This window comes from Mobula birostris, chromosome 5 (genome assembly GCF_030028105.1).
Source record: "Mobula birostris isolate sMobBir1 chromosome 5, sMobBir1.hap1, whole genome shotgun sequence".
NCBI lineage: Eukaryota > Metazoa > Chordata > Chondrichthyes > Myliobatiformes > Myliobatidae > Mobula > Mobula birostris.
In genome coordinates, this window is record NC_092374.1 from 59,082,250 (window position 1) to 59,095,359 (window position 13,110).

Genomic DNA, 13,110 nt, shown 5'->3' on the forward strand with positions numbered 1-13,110 from the left:
CCTGTCCCATGATCCTCTCGTATCCCCTTTTGCCTATCACCTGTCCAGCTCTTGGCTCTATCCCTCCCCCTCCTGTCTTCTCCTATCATTTTGGATCTCCCCCTCCCCCTCCAACTTTCAAATCCCTTACTCACTCTTCCTTCAGTTAGTCCTGACAAAGGGTCTCGGCCTGAAACGTCGACTGCACCTCTTCCTAGAGATGCTGCCTGGCCTTCTGCGTTCACCAGCAACTTTTATGTGTATTGCTCACTGGCACCATCTAGACTGGATGAGACTCATGGCGCCAGCAATTGGGACTGATAGGATGCTCTCCGGGAGCCAAAGTGGACACGCTGGCCTCAGTGGCATCCTGTGTTGTGATTTACTGCCTTGCTTTAGCTTTACCAATCATATACCCATTCTGCCAATGTATGGCATCAGCGCTCCTCACTAATCAGCTTGTAACATTTCCAGTAAGATGGCAATGCACTCTCACGCAGCTGCTTCTACGGGATCAAAGGTGTTACTGTCTTTGTTAAGTGTATTTTTTACAATCACAAGACCCTGCACGACATTAAGAAGTTAAAGTACTGAAGGTCTACCCCGTCAGCAAGTTGCTCATTGGCAAAGAAATTGACGGAACTGGAGGATGCGGATCAGGCTGCTGCCTGCATCAGAGAAGCATGGGAGGGGTTGGTGCACGTAGACGGTGTGCAGTCTAATAGTGAGTGATCACTTTAGTCACTTTTATTGTGATCGCAAGACCCTAATGGAAATTGTTCATGTGGAATGCTGCAAGTCCGCTTTGCCGGTTTATTAGCAAATGGGGGGGGGGGGGGGGCTGTGCAGCCTCGATCGTAGTGAGGACTGGACCTCATGTCCCAGTGTCGCCTGTTTACAGCCGCCCAGGAGAGATGCAGAGTCAGCACGGTAAACCAGCGCGCCGGAGGGGTAGCGCAGCGTCCCAGCTGGAGTCAGTGCTGCCCTCCACTGTTCATTTGACAGAAGACAAAGCAATATTTGTTCCACTGCAGACTGCTGCAACATTCACGGACTCAGGAACTTGGACTGTATTTTTTTGAGTGACTGTATTCTACTGCTACCTCATATGTGCTACACGTGCCTTGTGCCGTGTATGACTGCTGTGACGGCACCTTGGCCCCAGAGTAAAGCTGCTTCATTTGGCTATATTGATGGAGATTCCTGTCTAGTTGAATGACAATTAAACTTCAATTTGAATTTAGCCAGAGCATGGTGACTCTCTGCAGACTGCTCTCTCCAGATCCACTCATTACTTCCATTAATTTGATATGATCAGCATATTTGGGTTACCTTCCCCCAATGAAAATCAATTAATCGAGGCAACTTTGTTTATTATATATACATATACTGAAATACAGTGCAAAACTGTTTTGTCTGCCACCCAGACAGATCACTGCATCACATCAGTACACATGTGCATATGACAATAAACTCAACTTTGACTTTGAGGCAGTACAGACGGCTAAATACAGAGTTATAGTTACAGAAAAAGTGCAGTGCAGATAGGCAATGAGGTTCAAGGTCATGACAAGGTAGATCGTGAGGTTGCGTTTTCAATTTATTGTACGAGGGAAATGTCAATAGTCTTATGACAGCAGGTGAGATTAACAGCTGTTTGAAAGGTGTGAAAAGAGGGTAAAAGAGGTACAGCATATTCATTACACTGAGCAAGAAGGATCTGTTGGGATTACTGTGGATAAATAAAAAAGAGGCTGAAGATAATGGCCCTATTTTACCTCAGACCTGAACCCAATATTGTTACAGGCCCTTGGTAGGACGGAGTTTGGCCCAATTTATTTAATTTTTTTTTTAGTTGTCATGTGCACTGAGATGCTGTGAAAAGATTTTGTTTGTATGCCATTTTGTAGACACATGATCCCAGGGAAAAATACATCAAGGTAGGTCAAATGGGAAAGAGAAACAAAATGCAGAATAATGTGTTTATAGTTACAGAGAAAGTGAGTGTACTGCAGGAAGACAATGAAGTGTAAGGGCCATGACAATGTAGACTGAGAGATAGACTGTTCCACAGGTTGAGGGGGCGGGGTTGGGGAGAACAGAACAGCAAATTAACCTGTGAATGAATGCCTTACACACAGAGTCAGGAGGAGGAGGGAATCTGCAGTCTCACCCAGAATTCCAGCACAATCCACTCAAAGGTCAAGCAGCACTTATCTGGAATTCAGAAACTGAGAGAAAAAAAAACTCTCAGTACATTGACATCTACAGCTGTTAAGGGGTCTTAATGAAACTACTCCATTGCTTAGTTAGGACAACATGGGCTAAATGGCCTCCTCCTATAGCATAAATTTTTAAGACTGAGACGTGTGTATGCCAAAGATAGGAAAGAAGAGAAAGCAATTCTGAGCAAGTACATTACTTTGGCAGTAACAAACTTGGGGAACTGTGTACATACATCTACTGATACTTCTGGACACATCTTCAGTGATGTTCCTGGAATCATCGGGTGTTTCGGGTCTTTCAACATCATACAACCTCCTCCAGGTGACCCAGCTGGGGCTGATCAGACCCCAGCTTGTGTCCAGATGGCTAGCTACTTATGACTCCATGGCTCCCCTCTTTTGAGCCACAGCCATCTTGAGGCCCTCTCTGCTGCATCGGTGGTACTGCGGATGGCTCTCCTCTTCCTCTCTCCCTCGATGCCCAAATTGCTGAAGGCTCTAACTAAGGAACGGGCTACAAATCCCCTCTAACTAACCTCCACTGGGAGACACCCCGCTCTCCATCCTGCCTGCTGACAGTTGCTGACCAGTCCTGCATATTTGAAGAGCTTCCTTTCAAAGGCCTCTTCCGAGCGATCTTCTCATGGGACTGTCAGCTCCAGCAGCACCACTTGCTCAGTAGACTCAGACACTAGGACAATGTCTGGTCACAGGGTGGTGGCTGCGATATGGTTGGGGAACTTCAGCTGCCGTTTGAGGTCCACCAACAGCTGCCAGTCCCTTGCAGAGGTCAGAATGCCTGCAGATGTCTTTTGGCGGGTATTGTCTGCTCCCCAGCTCTAACAAAGGGAATGGTCCGCTTGGAGGGTCGGGATCGCTTCACCCACTCAACTCCTGCGCTGACGGCTTCAGCGATGGTCTTCAGGACCTGATCATGCCTCCACCTGTACCGTCCCTCACCAAGTGCCCTTGCACAGCCGCTGAGGATGTGCTCCAGGGTTCCTCGCACAGTGGGCACGCAGATGACTCTGTCTTGCCCCATGTGTGCAGGTTTGATGGGCTTGGAAGCACATCGTACACTGCCTGGATGAGAAATTGGATGCAGTGTGGTTCGGTTTTCCAAAGATCAGCCCAGGTCACTTTCCTCTCAACCGCATTCTCCCATCTTGTCCAAGCTCCCTGCTGCTTCATTCCCACCGCCTTGCAGGCTCTCATCTCCTCCACTACTGCTCTCACCTCCTCCTGAACTAGACGGCACCTTTCCTTCCCTCTGGTGTCCACTTGGGGAGTTGGAAAGGATCCTCGCCCAGCTCGGCCTCGTGTGACCACTCCCACCAGCCTCCTGTGATGCAGCCTTGCCTCTGCTTCCTGAGCAGCTTCCTCTGCCCTCCACTTCCTGCCAGTACTTACTTGGATCCCTGCTTTAGCCACCTTCGGGTCACTTGAGTCCCTATAAAGGTCTTCTCCAGCTAAATTTTTTCTATCTTACTCCCAGCACAGATGTAGCTGGCATGTGTCCATTCACAGAGTCGGTACTGCTGACATGCAGAGCTCTTCATTTCACACAGACAAACTGTTCCTATGACTCAACCACATTGAATAATGGAGTGTTAACACTCCAGCAGCAGTACTGCGTCAGATTGCCGACTGTGCTGGGGATCGGTAACCTGGCCCCTGTCCAGAAAGGTGGAAAGCCACACAACAATTTCTGATCTGCCATGCACCACATTTCTCAAGAACAAACACAACTGGACTATTCACTCTGGAAAATTATTACACCAACTCATTTCTATTTTAAATTTCAACATTTTGATTTCTTTATTGAGATTAATTTGTCCACGATCTATTGCAAGTATATAATTTAGATTAATTAGTAACTGTTAATAGCAGTATCTTTAAGAGGCACATAAGCATGCATAGAATGGAGGGTTAAGGACCACATGCAGTCAGAAGGAATTAGGCATCATTAATTTAATTCTGTCAGCACAACATTCTACACGTGTACCACTCTTTTCATCAAAATCTGCCCCAGTGTAGATTCATTTTCTGCTTGTGGGCGCTGCTGGCAAAGTTGGAATTTCTTACCCAATTCCATATGATGGGAATTGTTCTGAGGATAGTGAATTACATCAGGAGTCGAAATGAATAGCTGGGGGAAGGGAAGTTGATAGGAATGTGGGGGGAATAAAATGGAATTAGTGTAAATGGATACAACAGGGTTGGGGCGGGGGGGGGGAGGGTCTGCTTCTCCAATGTGGGTTACTTTGGATTTCCAGCATCTGTTTTGGACCCGTTTCTGTTCTCTGTGACTCGACCACACTCTATTGTGAGTCACATAACAAGACCCAGAAGGCAAGAATACCTCAACTTGTGGGACAATCATAAAGACTAGACAGGATAATGTTAATTTTAACTAATGTGAAATTAGTGTTTATAGGTTCTATTTTCATTATTTTAACTAGAGCAATAAAGTCACAAGCCACCAGTCACAAACCAAAAAATGCTTCATTATTTAATTTCATAAACAAAAATAAAAGCGTCAATGCCACAGTTCACATGGAGATCCTGCTCAATAGATAAATTTAACTCATGGCTGATGGAGAAGAGGCCGACGAGTTTGGGGAGGCTGAGCCATTGAAGATAGAGCTACGAATAAGATGTGCTTAAACCTGGACATTGTACAAAGATCAGGATCGAAGATTGATAGGGATCGCGGAGAGTTGAAGGAGGTGGTTGTAGTTGGGGTGGGGAGAGGGAAGAAAAGAGAGATGAACACAACAATCAAATCAAATTCAAACTAAAGATTCATCTCAGATCCTGGTCAGAATACTCTTGCAAAATATTAAAAGTTTAAAAGAAGTTGAAAAATGAATACTCAAGGGCCCTTTACAATTACATGAGAAATACTTACTTGAACCTTTAATAGAGAAGGCAATGATTAAAAAAAAAGAAAAAATACATTAGACTGATGCTATGCTCAAAGAGCAAAGTGCTTCAGGGCAAATACAACTATCGGTCCTACAGCCTTTGTATTAAATAACATACATCAGGACACACAGTGCTGCATTTCCAATCACTTGAATTTCTCACAAAACAAGTAAGCATGCAAGCTATGAAGAAACCAAATTATTAAACTACTGAACTCAAACTGAAAGGTAATCAGAACCCACCACCAAACCACTTCAGGCTAGCAACTCACTTGAAGCAAAAAGAAATCCCTTCGCTTTTGGACAGCACACACTTACGAGCACCAACACCAAAAACCGCAGACTGATATATCATTTCTACAAATAAGCCAGGCACTGAATAAGTGTCTTCAACTAGCTTGTGTGATCATAGCTGGCTTTGAATAGGATTTTTCCTCTGTTGTGCTTTAACAGTACTGAGATAAAAAGGTGGAGAAGAAGGGAAGGAATTCCAGAGACCATGGTGTGTTTATCGATAGACTTGATGAACTGGCTAGTGTTTCCCAGACACTTAATTTTCTTTGCTCCCTTGCACCATGGGAGGTGTTTGCTATGTTTTAATCACATATTTACCCAAATGTGCTGGTGATATTTGACGGTAATGCTTAGAACCAGTGTCAATGAGGAAATTGACTTTAAATAATACAAAGCCAGGGGCAAATACTATGGCTGTGCACTGTTCTCATCTTGAAGCAACTGGGATCAGTCTCTTTATGCCTTTGAGTACTTCACCAGCTGATCTGAGTGGAGCAACAACACTGGAGGCTACAATCACAGGCTGGGAATAAAAGGAATAAAAGGAAATTTCAAAGAGTACTTGCTCAAGAGAATTGCCCAAGGCCTTATCTAACGAGGGGGAGAGGGGAGGGGGGGGAAGAGGGGGGGGAAGAGGGGGGGAAGAGGGAGGGGGAAGAGGGAGGGGGAAGAGGGAGGGGGAAGAGGGAGGGGGAAGAGGGAGGGGGAAGAGGGAGGGGGAAGAGGGAGGGGGAAGAGGGAGGGGGAAGAGGGAGGGGGAAGAGGGGGGGGAAGAGGGGGGGGAAGAGGGGGGGAAGAGGGGGGGGGAAGAGGGGGGGGGGAAGAGGGGGGGGGAAGAGGGGGGGGGAAGAGGGGGGGAAGAGGGGGGGGAAGAGGGGGGGGAAGGGGGGGGAAGGGGGGGGGAAGGGGGGGGGAAGAGGGGGGGAAGAGGGGGGGAAGAGGGGGGGGAAGAGGGGGGGGAAGAGGGGGGGGAAGAGGGGGGGGAAGAGGGGGGGAAGAGGGGGAAGAGGGGGGAAGAGGGGGGGAAGAGGGGGGGAAGAGGGGGGGAAGAGGGGGGGAAGAGGGGGGGAAGAGGGGGGGAAGAGGGGGGGAAGGAGAGGGAGAGAGGGAGGGAGAGGGAGAGAGATGGAGAGAGATAGAGAGAGATAGAGAGAGATAGAGAGAGAGAGAGAGAGAGAGAGAGAGAGAGAGAGAGAGAGAGAGAGAGAGTATGTGTGTGTGTGTGTGTGTGTGTGTTCGTTCACATGCATGCACACACATGTGCACATCTAATGTAGTGTCCAGGCATGTCTACTGCTCTTTGCTTTTGGCTAGCTCACTGGCACTTGATGATTCCTGTGGAAGTCTACTTATATTAAACAGCCACTTTTGGAGAATTACTTGCCGTGAAAGTTGACTCCAATAAGGGAGACAGTTCCTTCAGAAGAGGAGCATGGGCAAGTGGATGTAACGAGGAAAACAATCAATTAGTAGAAGTTACTGTCTGTCACCAGTTGCTAATGCTCTGGTAGATAACCTTGTACCAATGCTTTGGCAAATAAAGACCAATTTAAGTACCTCATAGGTTAAATACAAATCAAACACAGAGATCGATGCACAAGAAAGCAAAACATTTTCATGTGTTTTCTAAGGGCATCAAATATTGTTGTCTCGATGTGTAATTACAGCAAAAAGGTTAACATACATAAACTTTTGAAGTTTATGGGTATGAAATCTTCACAGGAGGTAACAGGTTGGTGTGGGAAGAGCAGGACTAGGGAAGGCAGTGAAAGAAGTTATATGCGGCCAGATTCGGGGTGTACCTCTCGATTCGTTGCTGTCTCTGCTGCGTCCTGAATGTCTGTTCGATGCTGTGTCACGGATGACTCTGCACCTCGGGGAGATGACGACCCTGGTGAGGATGACTGCTAAAGGCAGGGAGTTGGGAGAGAAAGAAACACGTTTTCAAAAGTTTGGTCACAATGCAAACTATTCCTGGTGAAGACAAGAGCCTAAAACAACTGAGGAAGCTATTTTCTCTCTTGCAACCAGAAGTTATTTCACTATTTTAGAATCTCCACAGGAGTTAAACCCAAAGGACATAGTTATAACATGCCACACAACAATCTGACAAAATGTATCCAACAACATGTCCAAAAAAACAGGAACCTCAATATATTTTGCCTCTGAAAGATGCGTGTAATCCTTCCTTAGTTCTTGAGAAAACTTGTTCCCTTACAGTCTTAATAAGGAATAAACAGTTTGATTAGCAGGGAAAAGTAAATGCCGGGTGCACAACTTCTAAAGCATACAGGGCTTCTAAGTCAGTGTATTAATTACGACACAAACCTCTTCATCCTGATAATTTACTGGATACATCCAGAAGTTTTCCATTATGATTCCAGTTGAAGAGCCTCCTTTCCCACCGTCTTTCACAATCCTGCCTCTTGATATCGCTGCCTTACATTCAGTCAATTTGTGCAGAGCACCCGGGTCGGTAAAGAATTATCCAGCATCACCGTGTGCACAGTGAAGCTCGTAACAAGATATCCTGAAACTATCAGCTTTCACTGGCTTTAACGCCGTGGCAACCTCTCATGCCAACTGATGGAGGCAAAGTGATTCAGAAAAGCAAAATCATGCCACCGTGAGATTTGGAAATTAAAACGGCAAATGCTAGAAACACTTAGTGTGTAACTGTGGGGAGAGAAACAGAGTGAAATCAGCTTCAAAGGCCATTGATCATGAAACATTAACTCTGTACCTCTAGCTATAGGGTTGCTGACTAACCAGTTTAAAACAACTTGCTTACACATCACTTTTCACCTCCTCAGGTCATCCCCAAGGTCCCTTTCAGCAGGCGCATTTCTCTTTCAGGAAGAAGCCAAATAGCACAAAGCTAGCTCCAATAACCAATAACGGGATTAAAGGCTAAAACTAAACTAAGGCGCCACTGAGCAGAATGCCCCTCTTCTCTCTAAGAGGGAGGCAGGATTCGTTCCACATCTCACTGCAAGAGAAGACAAGGCCCACGTCTAACAACTCATCAGAACGCCAGTTCAGTAGACACCTTGCACTACTGCGGGGGGGGGGTGTCTGGTTGTAGTGAGATGTGCAGCCACCATGTGTAGGCAAGACTGCTACCGCTGCACATCATTCTGAAAGTGACTACCTTAAAAAAAACGAGGGGAACACAGTGTGATGTTTCCTTTGACAAATAATACTCCTTTGGTTGTAAAGTGCTTCAAGACATTGAGAGGTTGTAAAAGGCACTATAGATATACAAGATTACTTTTCCTTATAGCCTCCCTTGTTCATTAAGCTTTTCACCCTGTCGTTAATATACAACCATTTTTACTGTTCTGATTGTGATCTTTCTTGTAAAAATTGTGTACAACTTCAGTTTAATTTGTGTTTTTCTTCTGAATGCTGTGTGTCTGGGACATTTCAGCAAGTAAGCTTTTTAAATGTTCTTGCACGTATGACAATAAGCTCAAGTTTGACTTTCAGTTTGAAATTCTATTTAATAACGCTCCAGTAAATGATTGCGGGAAGCTCTAAGTCTTTAAGAGGTGCCGGGGGCAGGGGGGAGTTAGTATTGCAACTTTAAACAGAGCTGTGCTACATGTAAAGCAGCACACACAAAATGCTGGACAAACTCAGCAGGTCAGACAGCATCTATGGAAAAGAGTAAACAGTTGACATTTCGGATCCTGATGAATGGTCTTGGCCCAAAATGTTGACTGTTTACTCTTTTCAGTAGGTGCTGCCTGACCTGCTGAGTTCCTCCAGCATTCCATGTGCGTTGCTCTGAATTTCCAGCATCTGCAGACCTCCTCATGATTGGGATATATGTAAACCAGCAGATCTAAAAGCTGTTTATATCTAGGTGGGTAAAGAGGGGCCAAACTTCAAACATAAAGTCAAAGTCTTTGTATGATTATAATTAGCTTCCATATTTACCAAGGCAAGCACAGCACACACGAATGTTTAATTAATAATGGATAGAGGACTGAGCTTGAAAAGTCAGTGTCATTTTCAGAATTTACCACTCAGTTGATCTGAGCACTGCCCAAATCATGCTTCATTTTCTCAAACACAATTTAATTATCAAAACACCACAGTTGCAACCCACTGGACTGAATTTTTGGTTTCAACAAAGCATTAAGGTTACTCTTTTGCCTCTGTTGCTGGCTTCTCAATTCAATCCCATTCTACCACGACCCGTAAACACTTCCTCAATTATTTAAAGTGCAGCTCGTTTGACAGCATCATGAATAAAGGATAGATTGGAAAAAGTGCCGAACAAAGACAAGGAACAAATCAGCAATCACTTTAATCATCTGATAAATGCAAATTGTCATATTTGACAACGCCACTTAATTTTAGAAATGGAACAGTTAGAGTAATGTGTGTACATGGGGGGGGGGACTTCTAGAGCTGAATTTGTTCTTGAAATTGCACTTGGAAGAATCCCCTATCACTAGTTCTCCTGCTGCATTTAATAAAAAAACTAATTTATTCAACCAACAAGGTCCAACCTAGAAGCAAGAATTAATCTTCAAGCATTCCTAGGAGCAGCTTAGAAAGCTATCCAGATTCCAAAAAAGGTGAAGAAACAGCATAAACCATTAATTATTACTGCACTCTAAGTATTAGGTTTATTTGTCATAAATACATCAAAACATTGAAACATACAGTGAAATACGTCGTTTGCATCAAATCAAAGCAGTGAGGATTGTGCTGGGAATCCCACAAATGTCACCATGCTTCTGGCTCTAACATAGCATAAACAACTTTTTAATCCAAACCCATGTGTCTTTGGAAAGCGTGAGCAAAGCGGAACAGCCGAAAGAAAACCCACTCAATTATGGGGAGAACATGCAAACTCCTCGCAAGCAGTGGCGGGAATAGAACCCTGATCGCTGATGCTGTAATAGCGTTACGCTAATCACTACACCACTATGCTGCCCTGTGACAGAAGGTCAGTCCCCCTGACCTAGTTACAAAGAATTTTTTAGGAAAAGCTCAGTTGATCAGGGGTTAACAGGAAAAGGATTGACAAAACGCACAGAGCACTCACAGGAGAGTTGGTGAGAGCTCTGCCCAAAGATTCCAAATCACAAAATTATGAGTTCAACTCTCACTGTGGAATCATTATGTGTTGACACCTAGGGCAGTAAAGTGGGATAAGGAACCAGGCAACACATTAAGTTAGGCCCTGTCAGCTCAGGTGTGAATATCCCAAAGCATAAAAGAGCTGGTTTCTTGGCCAACATCAATGAACAAAACTATTCAGTCAACAGTCTCTTTTTTGAGAGTACTGCTGTACACAAATTGGTTACCACATTTCCTCATTACACCAGAAATATTTCACTTGGTTGGAACCCACTCTGGAATGGACTGAGATGCTGAAGGTGTCAATGAGTACTTCAAAACTGAGAACGATAACCTTTGGTACTCTAGGAAAGTCAAAAGATTTGGGGAATGGCAGGAAAGCAAAGGCGAGATACAAGATCAGCAATGAATGCCGCTGCCTGTTCCTAGTCACTGGAGGGCCTCAGTAGACCAGTGCATTTTGTAGCAGGAAATGAGACCATCCAGCCAAATATGTGTGTGCCAGTGCTTTGAAAGATATTCAGGAAGTCCCACTCCCCCTGCCCTAACATCTATGTACTGGCCATGCTATACTGGACAATTTAAGAACATAAGAAACAGAAACAAGTGGATGTAATCAATCCCTTATGCCTGGCCCACCATCCACTAAGACCTTGGCTGATCATCTACATGAGAACCGCCTTCCTGCACCAATCCCATGTCCCATAGTATCCAAAAATACATTGAATGGTCCTCAAAATACCCAGCCACTGAGCATCTAAGGTACTCTTAGAAAGGGAATTCCATAGATTCACTAACTTCGAGGTGAAGACATTACCTTCATGCATTTCCTAAATATTCTAAAGATATTTAGAGGTTCTTAGATAGGCATATGGATGTGCAGAGAATGGAAGGGTAAGGACCATGTAAAGAGAGAAAAGACTAGGAGTCATTAGCTTTAGTAGTCCGACACAACATTGTGGGCCAAAGAGCCTGATGAGGATCTATACTATCCTATGTTCTAAGTATTCCTCTCAGAGGCAATTCCAATGTGCCCTTTCACACTGTTCCAGAAGACTGCAAGACATAGGAGCAAAATTAGGCCATTTGGCCCATTTCGTCTGCTCCGCCATTTCACCATGGCTGATTTATTATCCCTCTCAACCCTATTCTCCTGCCTTCTCCCCATAACTTTTGACACCTTGACTAAACAAGAACCTATCAACCCCTGCTTTAAATATGCTCAATGACTTGGCCTCCACAGCCATGCACGGCAATGAATTCCACAGATTTACCACACTCTGGCTAAAGAAATTCCGCTGCTACTGTGCAATCGAGAATCTCCGGAGGGGAAGGCCCCAAATCCTCAGCTTTGCCTATTGTCTGTTGCTGGGGCCGGGGTCGAAGTGCTCGGCAGTGATGGTGCTCGATGTCGAAGGCTCGAAGTTTTCGGACGGACTCAAGAGTCGGCTGTGGTCTGGTGCTTCCAGGATGCTGCATCAGCAAGTTTGCGGCGCTGGAGGTTCATGGCAGGGAGAGTTTCTCCCTTCTACCGTCTACGTGAGATGGTCGGACTTTTGAGAGACTTTGAGACTTTTTTTTACCGTGCTCATGGTCTGTTCTTTATCAAATTACGGTATTGCTTTGCACTGTTGTAACTATATGTTATAATTATGTGGTTTTTGTCAGGTTTTTAGTCTTGGTTTGTCTTGTGTTTCTGTGATATCATTCTGGAGGAACGTTGTATCATTTCTTAATGCAAGCATTACTAAATGACAATAAAAGAGGACTATGTGTCCTCGTAATCTAACCTAATCCTCATCTCTGTTCTAAATGAACGTCCATCTATTCTGAGGCTGTGCCCTCCGGTGCTACACTCACCCGCTATAGGAAACATCCCCTCCACATTCACTCTTGGAGAAACTTGGGTTGTTTTCTCAGGAGTGACAGAGGTTTAGGGGAGACCTGAAAGAGGTTTATAAAATTATGAGAGGCATAGATAGGGTAGATAGTCCTTCTCCCCTGCAGAGTATAAATGTGAAATACTAGAGCAGAAATTTTCAAGGTGAGAAGGGAAGAGTTTAAAGGGGATACCTAAGGCAAGTTTCTTCGGACAGAGTGGTGGGTGTTTGGAACAGGTTGCCAGAGTTGGAAGCAGATAAAGTGGCTTTTAAGAGGCTTGTAGACAGACACATTGACATGTGGGGAGCGGAGGGAGATGGATTATATGCAGGCAGGAGAGATTTATTTTAATGTGGCGTCATGTTCAGCCTGTCCTTGTGCTCTGTTTTTGTTTTCTACGAGTACAAGAGGGAGGGGTGAGGACTGGCCAAATAAAGAGAAAAAAAACAGGTAAATCCTTGACAGTCAGACTTGACCAGCCAGAGTTCATCTGAGCACAGGGAGCCTTATGAGTAACACAAATGGACTTGAGCTTTGATCAGTTGTGGCTGAAAGAAGGGCAACTCAATGAGCTTCAAACATGAAGGCTTGTGTTTAGATTGGAGGGGTCCAGATTGTTCCCTGAAGTGGCAGAGATGGGGGGAGGTGGGACCAGAGAGTGGCTTTAGAAGATCATGAGGGGCTTAGATCTAAGGAGGTTGGAGAGG

General features: G+C 44.9%; 1 protein-coding gene across 5 annotated transcripts in view; it reads right to left on the reverse strand.

Annotated features, from left to right (window-relative positions):
* The window catches only part of apba1a (amyloid beta (A4) precursor protein-binding, family A, member 1a), a 195,840-nt gene that overhangs the window by 55,456 nt on the left and 127,274 nt on the right, over nt 1-13,110 (reverse strand). For 4 of the 5 annotated variants that reach the window (XM_072258096.1, XM_072258094.1, XM_072258097.1 and 1 more), the window contains one exon: nt 7,228-7,332. In XM_072258096.1, coding sequence (XP_072114197.1) covers nt 7,228-7,332 — 105 coding nt within the window. The remainder of the gene's footprint in view (nt 1-7,227; nt 7,333-13,110) is intronic. The other variant, XM_072258095.1, reaches the window with a different exon arrangement.